Source organism: Camelus dromedarius, chromosome 2 (assembly GCF_036321535.1).
Source record: "Camelus dromedarius isolate mCamDro1 chromosome 2, mCamDro1.pat, whole genome shotgun sequence".
NCBI classification, from domain to species: domain Eukaryota; kingdom Metazoa; phylum Chordata; class Mammalia; order Artiodactyla; family Camelidae; genus Camelus; species Camelus dromedarius.
The window spans coordinates 51,226,306-51,238,947 of NC_087437.1; the positions used below are offsets into that span (position 1 = coordinate 51,226,306).

Sequence of the window (12,642 nt, forward strand, 5' to 3'; positions counted from 1 at the left end):
AATGAAATTCTTTTTCTTTGCCGTGACCACAAAGAAAGCCTGCAACACTGATTTCTGTTAACAAATATTCAATGAGCATCCATGTGTAAGACATGAGTCAAGAGTTAGCTGAGTAATGTGATACTTAAGCACCTTCTATATTTAAAACATAATAGTTCAGCTAGGAATTATAAGGTATACAAATATGATTTATTGCCTCCAAGTTTATATACGTGGGCTGAGATATAAGGAAATGATCAACCATAATATGCAAAGAAAAAGGAAATAAACTTTAAAATAGATTTGCGAGCAAAGTGTTGTAGTAACCCAGAGGAACTTGGTTTTAATTAAAAGAACATTGTGGAGGAGATAGTATTTGAACTGAGCTTAAGAAGGAAAACATGGCTTTATTTGACAAGAGAATATCAAGGGATTCCAGGCTGAGAAAATAGTAAAGACTTAAAGATGTGAAAATATTGGCTTACCTTTAGGAATACTGAGCAGAAAAGGAGGGTTGGGACCAGATAATGGACATCCTGACTGCCAAGCTAAGGAATATGGGCCACTTTATAGGAAACTGTCCCTTGAAGATTTTGAGGGTAAAGTATTTGACCAACACGCATTTTTGGTTTGTATTTTGGCAGTAGTATATACACTGGTTTGAAGAAGGACAAGGAGGCAGAGAGATTAGTTATGAGGCTGTAAATACAATATAAAAAAAGGAGGGTGGATGGTATAGCTTAGTGGTGGAGCACCTGCTTAGCATGCATGAGGTCGTGGGTTCAATCCCCAGTACCGGCATTGAAAAAAAGGGAGGGAGGGAGGTGAGTCTTAATTAGGGTGGAGGGAGATAGAACGGGGTGGTAGGGGTGATGCATAGGACCTGGGAGTGACTGAATTTATTGGGAAGGGGCAGAAGAGTTGAAATAACTCAAGGCTTCCAGCCTGAAAGACTAAGGCGGTCAGAGGGACTACTAATTAAGACAAGGAGCAGTCTGATTAGAGACGCCCAGTGGCGGCACTCAGCGGGCAGCTGGAGATAGGTACCGAGAGGCCAAGCCCACAGTTGAAGGTTTGTCTCTGTGCTGGTGGGAGTGAAAGAACCCATGCCAAGAGAGCAAGGGGAGAGGGCAGAAGGCAGGGAAGTGCCTCCTTTTAAGGGGGCAAAGCAGGTTACAGCAATGGGAGGAGACCCAAGAGATACGAGAGGACAGAACTGAACAGGAAGTTAGTGTCATGAGCAGCAGAGTTTGACTAGAACGAGCATGTAGGGCTTTTCCTGCTGACCTTCCTACCTTTCTTGGACGGTAAATCCAAGGCATCCAAAAAAGTGGTTGCTTACATTGGTGCCACCCAACAGAACTTTCCATGATGGGAATGTTCTATATCTGCAGCATCCAACACGGTAGCACAGACAGTGACTACTGAGGAACCAAATTTTTATCTTGACAGCCAAGCCCCTGCATTATAAAGACAGTGGTTTACAAAAAGGGCTGAGTTTGAGCTATGATTTCTGATGATTCACCAGAACCAATACCAAATAGTTTAAAAGCTTTCTTGGCTGAAATCAACACGATATATTGAGAAACTTTAGAATGAGTACCCTTTAGAATGGGCACTTCATCCTCAATTAGTCAATCTGAATGAATTGGCTGAAAGGGCAATTACGCTGTTTGAATTGCTGAGAGCCCTCAACAAACTGTTCATTTAAGACATATTTCACCACAACCACCCACATCCCCACAACCCTTCCCACTCCCCACCCTCTTGTTAGCAGCACAGAAGCTTTATTTGGCAACCACGCCCAGGGACACAGGCCGTAGGGATGAAGGCCCACTGCAGACCCTTCCAGGCAAGCTGGACTCTGCACGCTTTGCAACCAGCTAGCCCCATGACTGGTCCCTCCCTTCTGTCACTCCACAGTTAGATATTCAGACCCAAGCCTCCAGTCCTCCAAAGCCATTCAGAGACATCTTGCTCCCTTCCCAGAGAATTATCTTATACACCAAGAGTTTTAGAAAATCCAAAATAATTTTATTCAGTTTTTCAGATTTTTGCTTCCACAAGGTGTTCAGCACACATGCTAAGGCGACAGAATGTCTAGTTGGTCACGACATGCAACGCTGACCATTCGACGGATGACAGCAGCGACCACGCCCACCTGAGCTACTGGCCCCACAGCACAAACGGGGTTGGCAGGAACACACCGAACCACGGCAATCAGCAACCTGAGGTAGGTCTCTTTACAGTACAAAGAACTTCTACACCAGTGTGAGACACTGATTAGCAAGAGCTGCTTAAAGTCGCAGACTTTGGAGAGAGAAAGAGACTGTGCGGCAACCGCGGGGAGGAAGGGGAACAGACCCACAAAATCCTGAACCCTGTCACTGAACTGTGGAGGCATGGGACCCGGCAAACGAAGAAGTACCACTGAGAAAAGCAGCAGTGGGCTCCCGGGCTTGGGACCGACAGGTCTAGGAGCCGGGGAGCTCTGTGCAGTGGCCAGCGTTAGGAACCTGAGGCAGTGGGACACTCTGTGAACAGACTTGATGCTTGTTGAGAAAAAGAGGAAGGCAGGAAGGAAACTCACCCCTACCTCGCCGAGGAATGCTTCTGTGATTCTCATTCCTGACAGAGCGAGTGAAGAGGGGGTCTGGGACTTTGCCCCACTGCTCTCCCGACGGAAACAGTGAAGTGACAACAGGACAGAAAGCAGGAGCCCTGAGAATTCACGGCGCTCTGCACAGCCTTCAGCGGCCCCAGCTCCACCCCACCCCACCCCGGAGCGGCTGATGGGGAGGTGGCGGAGGGGGTCGCTGGAGGGCCCACTATTGCCACACGCCTTCCTTTCGGACACCCAGAAAACTCGGCACCGTGAAACAATCGGCTGGGGAAGAACATGTGCTACCCTTCCTACGGTCTAATAGCAAAACCAGATCTCTAGTGCAGCAGACTGTACAAAAATGATAGAAAGGAATCTGCACTGTTCTTAGCACAGTGCTTATTTTAATATAAAATAAACAGCTTACATTTTCACTGGAAATATAGGCTATGTACAGAATTATATATAGATATAGCTACACGTATAAAGCTTCATTATAGGCCTCTGATACATATATAGTAATGGTTCCCTGAACCTTTTAGAGTGCAATTAAGAACAAAAACTAAATTCTGCTTACATGAATATGGAATAAATACAATAATCAAAATAGGACTCTCCCTAAAAGTGAAACACACAAGCCAATCCTGAACTGCTGTGCGAAAGATAAAATCGGGAAAGGCAAGGTTTCGGCAGGAGGACGCGATGAGGGGCCCGCCCCAGGCAGGGAATGGCAATGCTCCAAAGAAAAGAGACGTGGGGGCGGCGGGGAGGAGTTAGCCCTTGACAGCAATCTTGTTCTCTGCAGCAGCAAACATGGCATAGAACCGGGAGCTGTCATTAGACAGAAGGACGGAGGGGGTGTCGAACTCCACCACCTGAAAAGGAAAGAGACTGCATCAGAATGTGACTCAGGGACACTTGGGGTGATTTAGAGGATCCACTGGTCAGGAAGAGGGGCAAAGCCCAAAGTCCCCTGAAGATGGACTCAAGGTGACAATTCAACTAGCCCTGCCATGCCCAAATGTTTTTGTTTGTTTGTTTGTTTTTTAATAGCCAGGGTTTAGTTAAAAGAAAAGTTAGAGAGAAAGACTTCCAAACCTCCTTCACATAAATCTCAATTCTTTCAGCCTTGGGTATGAAGGAATCAATCAACAAGGTTCTGTAAGCTGCAGGGGAAAAAAAACTAGCTCAAGTCAGAGGCCTACCAGGCAAATGTCATCTTGTTGTGCAAGCTGATCTAAACCTATAGAAGGAAACAGATGCCTAGCTGGCAAAAAAAAAAAGGAAGTGAGTATAAGGGGTCAACTCAGTCAATTATCCATCCCTCTGATGGACTTCAGAAAACTGAACGATATGCTGGCAGAACCTGCCTCCCATGACAGAGGCCACATACTCACTTTCCCAGAATCCCTTGCTGCAGGCAAAGGCATATGACACAACTTTGGCAAAAGAGGCATATGACATATCTTTGGCCAAGGAGAGATAAAGGGACATCTCTGGGTGCTTCTAGGACAGACTGTCCTGCCACAGAGATAGGCATAAGGACAAGGTGTCCTTCCTTAGGACTGGTTGTATGAGAGTAGGACGTTGGGTGCTTGAGCAGACATCCTACACCATAAGGGGAAAGGTAGACACTGGCTTTCTTGAGGGATAGGCAGATTATAAGCAGATACATATGGGAGAGGGAACAAAAGGAAAGGGTATTTTAGGTAGATGGAACTATACGAGTAAAGACACAGAGGTGAAAAAGAATATGAAAATGAATATATGTACGTATATGTATGACTGAAACATTATGCTGTACACCAGAAACTGACACATTATAACTGACAATACTTCAGTTAGAAAAAAAAGAAAACACAGAGGTGAAAAATCTTAGGGGGTGCAAGACTGTTTTAGCCAACAGCACTAACAAGGAAATAGCAGGAGATGAGGAAAGCTAAGTGGTCCAGATTGTGGGAAAGCTGGGAACAGCAAGAAATTTGGCACAGCTACATGACTGCAAAAAGCAAACATGTAATGGCTGGTCTCAATAGCTTTGGGAAAATTCTTGTGCATGTGAGTGAATTACTAAGCACACGTGCTCTCTGACCTAAGTCAAAGAGTTACTATTTACAAGCAACAGAAGAACAGGTAGTAAAGCAAAATGAGAACCCAGTAAGAGTGGTCCTGACCCAATCTCTTGATTGGGAAGGCCCTGTCCCATCCAAAAGGAACTAGGCCAGAGTCACTATGGCTGCTTATCTGAGTGCTCAGAACCATGCTAAGAGTACCATCAGCCCAAGCCTGCCAGGGGCCAGTTTTCCTCCCAGACAAGGCCACGTGCCAAGCCAGGGTCCTCTGGGGGTCAGTACCTGCCCCTGGGCCAGCACCATAATCCTGTCAGAGCCTAGGACTGTATGTAGGCGATGGGCAATCGTCAGCATGGTGCAGTCGGCAAATGCCTCTCGGATGGTCTCTTGGATCAGTAAGTCTGTCTCCGTGTCCATGGCAGCTGTGGCTTCATCTAGAATCAGAATCTGTCAGGGGAGAGAGGAGAAAGAGGGATCCAATCAATTCCTTAAGCATTTTGGTTAACCAAGATTTTACTAAAATGTATTTTAAGATTGAATTTTATATCGTACATTGTTTTTTCTAAATAGGTACATACATGTGTAAAGATACTATTTTGCTTAGAACTGATATACCTTCAAACCCATATGTTTGCCTTGATTTCCACAAATAAAAGGATAGATGTGAAATACTAGTCTAAAAAATACTCACCCTACTTGCTCTGTGACTCTGAACATAGACAGTTACCTTTCTGGACTCTCTTTTCCAGTTTATAAAACGAGGGGACTGGATTTGATGAGCTGGATATATCCTGCAGTTTCCAAATCTTTTAAGTCTATGGTTTCCAGTACTATAACTACTCACTGGCCAGAAACAAAAGTTGTTCTTGGAAACAGAAGACTCGGGGAAATTAAACATAAAGACAAATAAACAAAATACCAATATACCTAAATTGTGTCAGGGTTAATTTAGAAACATCTTTGGGCATGCTCTTAAAAAGTGCCACTGGGCTGGGAGCCAGGAATGCCTTTGGAACTCATGCCACAAAGAAAGGCTGTTCTTCTATCTTCCTGTGCTTCTCCGCTGCACCCCCTTGCGAGCCACCCACCAGACTGCCTTACCTTACAGTGACGGAGCAAGGCTCTAGCTATGCACAAGAGCTGCCGTTCCCCCACCGAGAAGTTATCCCCATTCTCCATCACTTCAGTTTCAAGTTTCAGAGGTAGCTGAGCAATCTAGGGAGAATGGAAGCAGAGATTAGAAGGGTGAAAAAGGTAAATTAAAAAAAAATAAAATAAAGGAAGAAAGAAAAGAAACTAGATTTTGTTAAAACTCCAGTGGCAAAAATAAATTATTCTGGAACAGATGAAAGAATTATTAGGTAAGAGCCTGGCTTATCTGGAAAGAAGGTATGGGTGTGATGATCATGTAGTAGGAACACATTTCTAGACCATATTCCATATTTCAGCTAAACTATCCTATTAGTCTCATATCAGCAAAATGTCCCAGAAATTCCAATACTGTCATGTCCCCAAATCCTGTCATTTTTGGTTCTGAAAATATGGTCATGGAATAAATAAAATTACTCTTTCTGAAGTCCAAGGCTGTAGGCCCGTGGCTGTCAAACTTTTCTTTTCCTAAGCTATTCTTTGAATGAAATTGTTTGATTAAGCCCAATATAAATGTGATGAAGGCAGAGCTGATCTAGTTGGATTAGGGCAAGAGATTCTGGGCTTCACCGAACCCAGGGGCACCAGAGACCCTGCTCCAGGCCGAGGGTGTCTGTAGACTGTGGCCCCTGGAGGGGGCCTGCTGAGTTTCCCTAAGAGGTCTATAAATCCACATGCACACTGCATGTAGACTCAATAAAAGTGGACTCAACAAATGATCTATCTTTTGCATAGATATCGACACATCAAAAGGATGTTGTACTATTATGATTAATAAAATAGAATGTGACTTGAAAGCATTACTCAATTCTGAGTGGTTGTGATTACTATCTTCTCATTCAGTGGATAGTAAAAAAGGGTAACGGAGCCATAGGCAGGGGCTGGGGGAGAGGTGAGGATTGGGACACATCAATGTTTATGCCCTTTCTGAAATGCTCTGCTCTAAAGTGCTCCTCCACAGACATCCTGGAGGTGGAGGGGAAGGCCAGGCTAGATGAGGCTGCCAGAGCAGGCTGAGAAGTGACCACAGCATCACTGTGTTTCCACTCCTGAAATTCCAGCAAAGCTCTCCCTCAGTTCTCTACTTACACATTCTTTCATGTGTGTCCTTTCTAGAGAATCCCAGATCTGGTCTTCAGTGTACTGGTTGAAGGGGTCCAAATTTGATCTAATGAGAAACATAATAAGAATCTCTCAGGATCCAACATGCAAGTGACCAGGCTATCTGTGGTGAAGGTTTAAACAGCGGGGCACAAACCCCTCAGCAGTCCCAGGTGGCTCATCCCCCAACCAACCACAGGTAGGAGCAGATATGGGCGGGCCGCTGCCTGCCCGCTGCTGGAATGTGTCTCAGAACAGACTGTGCCTCCTTCTTTACAAAACATTTTTTATTATTTAAATGATACTGGTTAGTTACAGAAAAATTAGGAAATACAGATATGCAAAACACGAAACAAAAGGAAGTATGTGTTTAATCACCTTTTATCAGACCCTCAGAAACAAACACTGTTAGCATTTTGGCATCTATTCCTCTAGGTTTTTTCTATGCATACACATGTTAAAATACATCTCTCTCTACATATAAACTTAGGGAAAAGCCCTCTCTCCTCTTGCTGCACCAGGTGAGAGCCCTGTCACTGAGCAGGGGACTCCACAGCTAGCTGACCAGGAAGGCAGCCAACCCAGCAGAAAAGCAGAGGAGAAAGGAGAGCATAAAGGGCCATAAAATCCTTGAGGAAGGATTTTACTGGCAGCGAAAGCGGTCTGGGGACTCTTCTTGCTTACTGTACGAACAGTACCTACCTCAGGGGAATCAATATTGATATAGAAAGAACAGGTCTAGAAATCTCTGGAAATGTGAAAGTCAGGAGACAATGCCCTTTGTCGTGGAGGAGGAGGGCGGAGAGGTGGTGGTAAAACAGATAAGTATTGGGTGGAAATTGGGCTGTTACATTAATTCGGGTGTCTTATCTCGATCTAAACATCACATTTGTGGGTCTAGTAATGTGATAGGTATTAGGATAATTTGCTTTGCTCTGGAGCCAGACTGCCTGATTCCTTCCCGGTTTCTATCGATGACAACTGTGTGACCTTGGCCAGGTCAGCCTAACTACCCTCTGCTTCAGTTCCCTCCAGTGTGAGACAGGGATAAACGAGCACCTCCTCAAAATGTCGTTGCAGGGACCACGCTTCACGCGCATAGAGCACTCACAGCAGCGCCTGCTGCAGGGCAGGCACGGTGGACAGGAGAGCTGCTATTGTCACGTCATCATTACCATTATTCTCACTCCTTGGCTATGACGCCTTGTCCGCCGTCAGCCCTCAGCTTAGATGCTGTCTTCAGGAAGTGTCTCCTGGCCCTTCAAGCCTGGACTAGGGGTCCCTCCGCTCACCCTTACTCTGGCCCTCGTCACTCCGTTCACCTGTCTCTCTCCTCCACTGGACTAGGATCCTTGTGTGGGGCTTACTCACGGTGGCAGCCCATGTACACTGTCTAGTAGTTCCTGTAAGAATAAAAGAACGTATCCCTCCCATTCTTACTTGAGTTCCTGATAGGACACATTCGTATGTCATAACTTACTACTTTCAGTAACAGAGGCAGAAAGCAGCGTAGTGGAGGGAGGGTGTGAGCACATATCAGATCCAGGCAGCTTGGGCTCAAATCCCTCCCTGCCTCTTGCTACCTGAATGACCTTGGACAAATTACTCCTCAGTCTCCCTATCAGTAAAATGGAGACACAGCAACACAGCTTGGCAGGTTGCTGTAAACATGAGAGATGTGGAGATACAGTGCCTGGAACACGGCAGACACTTGATAGCTGGTAGCTGTTAAACTGACAAGGGACATGTGGTTACTTTGGAGGTTGTGTGAAAATTTTTTCAAGGTAGGAAGACCTGTGCAAATCTGAAAGGAGATGAGGAGATTTTGAAGATGCTGGAAAAGGAAAGGTACCTGAAGGTCAAGACCCCTGAGGAAGCAGGCCTAACTCTGGTTTTTGGAGAGAGGGAGCACCTCCCAAGGTCGTGATTAAGGGGATATCAGGAGAAATAAGTGCAGCAGAAGCCCAGCCGCTCAGCCAAACAGCCCAGGTTCAAATTCTTGTCTTTGGGTGAAAAATTTAACCACTCTGGGCCTTCAGATTCTTTACCTATAAAATAGGCATAATGGGCCGCCTCTCTTGCCTTCTGAGAAGGCAGGCCCACACTCTGTTTGTGGAGTGTGTATCCCTCTAAATAAACTTGCTTTCACTTTTAAATCAATCAATCAATCAATAAAGGCATAATAATAGTACCTACTTCATGGAGTTTTGAGTATCCGATGAATGAATACAATTTACATGCTTAGGACAATATACCACATAATAAGTCCTCCATGAGCTTAGCTAATACTATTATTGTTGTTATTCTTTAGAGCAGCAGTGTCTGGCACAGAATGACTTTTTTCTTTTTTTTTTAAGACAATTTTTTTAGAGCAGTTTTAGGTTCACAGCAAAATTGAGATGGTACAGGGATTTCCCATATCCTCCCAGCCAGCATGACTTCCACGAAAATTAGATAATCTAGTGTTCTTCATATAGTTATCCTAGTCTTAGCATTAACATTCTGACATCCAGACTAGAAGCTTTTGGGGATTCCTTGATTTTTATAGGGACTAAGACTGACCCCCCCCAAAAAAAAGTAGAAGGGGGCCCTTAAACAATAGAATAATTCAAAGACAAATGAAAGACCTTGAAATTCTAAGAACCTGTTTCAAATTTGGAGCACCTTCCATTCCATCTAGAGTACTAGGTGCTTCTGCCTCAAGGTACATGGCCCCAGAATGAACGAAAGCATAACAGGTCAGTTGTGGGCTCAGCTGAATTTGCTGTGATTTTGAGTTAAGCACCAGAGATACACTTCAAAACAACAACAAAAAATTAATGGGCAGATTGAAAAGGAGAGAGGGCATCTGAACAGGAAGAAATGAGAACACTGCTTCTTGCTAATGAATGGACACCAGGACTGCAGGCAGAGATGCTCCAGGTGATGAGAAGTGCTCACTCCCAACCAGGACACAGACTCAGGGACAGACTAGAGTGACAGCTGAGGACAGCCAGTCTCACTGAGGGGCAGATTAACCACCAGCCAAGCCACTGCAAATAGTCCCCAAGGATGGAAAGCACTCCAGTAGGGGCAGGTTAGGGCAGAAGCCAGAGAAGCCTTCCCGAGACCAGGAAGCACAGGCCCTGTGGGGAAAGAAAAGAAAAGTACTGCCAGGACCATGAAAGAGGGAAGGTCAGCAGAGAAGGTTTAGGGCTGGATGAGAAGGGATCTCTCTTCTTGGAGCCAACCGTCAGGGAAAAAGGCAGAGGAAGGGGACTTGCCACAGAAACACAGGCCCCACAGCTCAAACCCAGACAGCTGGGTGGGGGTAGGGGGACTAGAAGCAGCTATTGGAATGGACTGAGATTCTGGCTAATCTCAGAAGGGGTGTGTCCCGAAATGATCTGGTCTATGCTTTAGATTGTATTTGTATGCAGAATAATTCAGAAATTCTCATCCTGTGACTTTCTCTGAGGTTTGTTTGATTTTGGTTCTACCTTGCTTTCCCTCTAAGAGCTCCTGATAAGTTTTAACTGCATGTTTGTATCTCTGGGAGACGATGTACCATCAATGCTGGTTAATGGTGGCTGAGACACAGTTTCCAAATTCAGTCTCTAGGACGTAGCTGAGCAAGCAGCTGATCTATTCTGCCCCTGCCTTGGGAAACTCATTTTAGGCTCTCTAATTTTCCAAGAAAAGAAAAAGAACACAAAAAGCAGGATATTCTTTGGGATCTATAAGAAACCTGAGAGGATAAAGGGAAGATAGATGCTCTGGGATTTAATTTGTCCTCAGTGTCTACTACTGACTTAAAAAGCCAAAGTTATAGCTGGCAGAAAATGAAACTTACATGATGTCCTAGGTTTGCATAGCTGGCTGCCTAAGTAGCACTCAGAGCTCAATTACTAAAAACCCAGGGCAGTAGCACAACCACTGAGCTTGTCCATCAAGCGGCAGCATATCTCTAGAGCTGATAACAAATGGCCCCAACTCCCACAAAGGCTGTGCTTCTGGTTAATTCTTAACCATTAACTCTAGAAACCCCTGAGTCACAGACCCAAATGAAGGGCTGTAAAATTCTGAAATGAACACTGAGGCTTCTTGGTGGCAGCATGTTCAAGAAGTCTAAAGTTGAACATGCCTTATTTCCTAGTTCTCTTCCATTTGATGATTTAGACTTGGATCTTCAATAAATTCTAATTCTCTTCTTATGTTGCTTGTTTGATCTTGTTATCTCAGTACCCAAAGGGAATGACATTATCACCAACAGATCCAGTCTGTATCGTCCAAACTCATTAGTGTTTTAGAGAACTGCCAAAGTAAACACCCCCGTGAGTGATGACCCCCTTTGAATGCAGGTGAGAATTCAGTTTATCTACCAAAGTTCTTGAAATACTGAGTTCAAATGCCATTTCCAAAGAAAGGGGTGGGGGTGGCGGGGCCTAATTTTAAAGACACGTCTGAACACTGCTTGTAGTTATTTGAAATTAAGTTGGTACCAATTTTTTTTTGAAACTGCTAAAACTTAAAGAGGAAATGGAAGTATTACTTTTACAGTGATTTTTAAAAAGTAGTCCTATCTAGGTCAACTATACAATTAAAGCTGTTTTTATTTAGAAAGAGAGGCAACTTAAATAAAAACGGACACAAATTATGGAAAATACATTGTTTTTAGGAGGCAAAAGCTTAAGGCTAAAGGTAGGAAAAAGAATAGGAAAAGACAATGGGATTAAACACATTTCACTCTTAGTTACTGTTTTAAAGGGTCAAGAAGAGGCATTTTTTTCTTTGGCAACCTGGCAGATTTCAGAGAGAGGCATTATTCCAGAGTAAGTACCAAAGATGGGGGAAGATAATGGAAAATGAAAAAACAGTGAGTAGTAATAATGCCTGAAGACCATTGTTTGAACAGACACTCTGAGGGTACCTAGGAGAGATGGTAGTGTGGAGGGACAGGAAGACGGAGGAAGATGGTGATGAGGACGAATGGGGGCTGCTAAAATTTACTGAATGATCACCATTTGCCAGCCTCTGTGCTTGTAAAGTTTATATGAATTTATCCAATCTTCACAACAACAGGTCTTAATAATAGCCCCATTTTATGGAAGGGGAAACAAGCTTAGGAGTGGTTAGGCAACTTGTCTGAAGTACAGAGCAGAGATCTGAGCCCAGATCTCTCTGTCTTGTTGCTACCATGCTGCAGGGCCTCCGGGCCCCGTTCAGTGAATGAGGTGGCTTGCACAGTGGAGCTCCCCCTTCTGCAATGGGGAGCACGTGGTGTCGGGGTAAAGCACTAAACCAGAGGCCACTAGATTTCAGTCCCTGATGGAGGCTCTAACATGCCCACCTGGCCCCGAAATGAGGCATGAGCACGTGGGTGCTGAGGGCCTCACCTGACAGTGCCACTGAACAGCACTGGCTCTTGGGGAATGATGGAGAGCTTGCTTCGGAGGTCGGCAAGGCCAATGTCACTGATTCTCACTCCGTCAATCTTGATGCAACCTCCAGATAACTCCACCAGACGGAAGAGGGCCATGCCCAGGGAGGACTTCCCTGATGAGTCAGAAGACAGGCAGAAAAGTTGTTCAATTAGCAAATTCTGTGAAAATAAAACTGGTTTATTCTCAGGGCAAAATCATTGATTTTTCTGTTTCTTTTCAACCATTATTTCAACCGATTAACTTGGATAATGCATAAAATGACAGCCAGAAACAGGAAAAATAATGAACTTTCCTGGGCTAACAACCATTATACATT

General features: G+C 44.6%; 1 protein-coding gene across 5 annotated transcripts in view; it reads right to left on the bottom strand.

Moving 5' to 3' along the window:
- Nucleotides 1-1,991: 1,991 nt before the first annotated feature.
- The window catches only part of ABCC5 (ATP binding cassette subfamily C member 5), a 75,529-nt gene continuing 64,878 nt past the window's right edge, over nucleotides 1,992-12,642 (bottom strand). For all 5 annotated transcript variants that reach the window (XM_010976365.3, XM_031452210.2, XM_031452205.2 and 2 more), the window contains 5 exons: nucleotides 12,279-12,438; nucleotides 6,892-6,970; nucleotides 5,755-5,868; nucleotides 4,936-5,100; nucleotides 1,992-3,456 (listed from right to left, as the gene is read on the bottom strand). In XM_010976365.3, coding sequence (XP_010974667.2) covers nucleotides 3,355-3,456; nucleotides 4,936-5,100; nucleotides 5,755-5,868; nucleotides 6,892-6,970; nucleotides 12,279-12,438 — 620 coding nt within the window. In that variant the 3' untranslated portion in view covers nucleotides 1,992-3,354. The remainder of the gene's footprint in view (nucleotides 3,457-4,935; nucleotides 5,101-5,754; nucleotides 5,869-6,891; nucleotides 6,971-12,278; nucleotides 12,439-12,642) is intronic.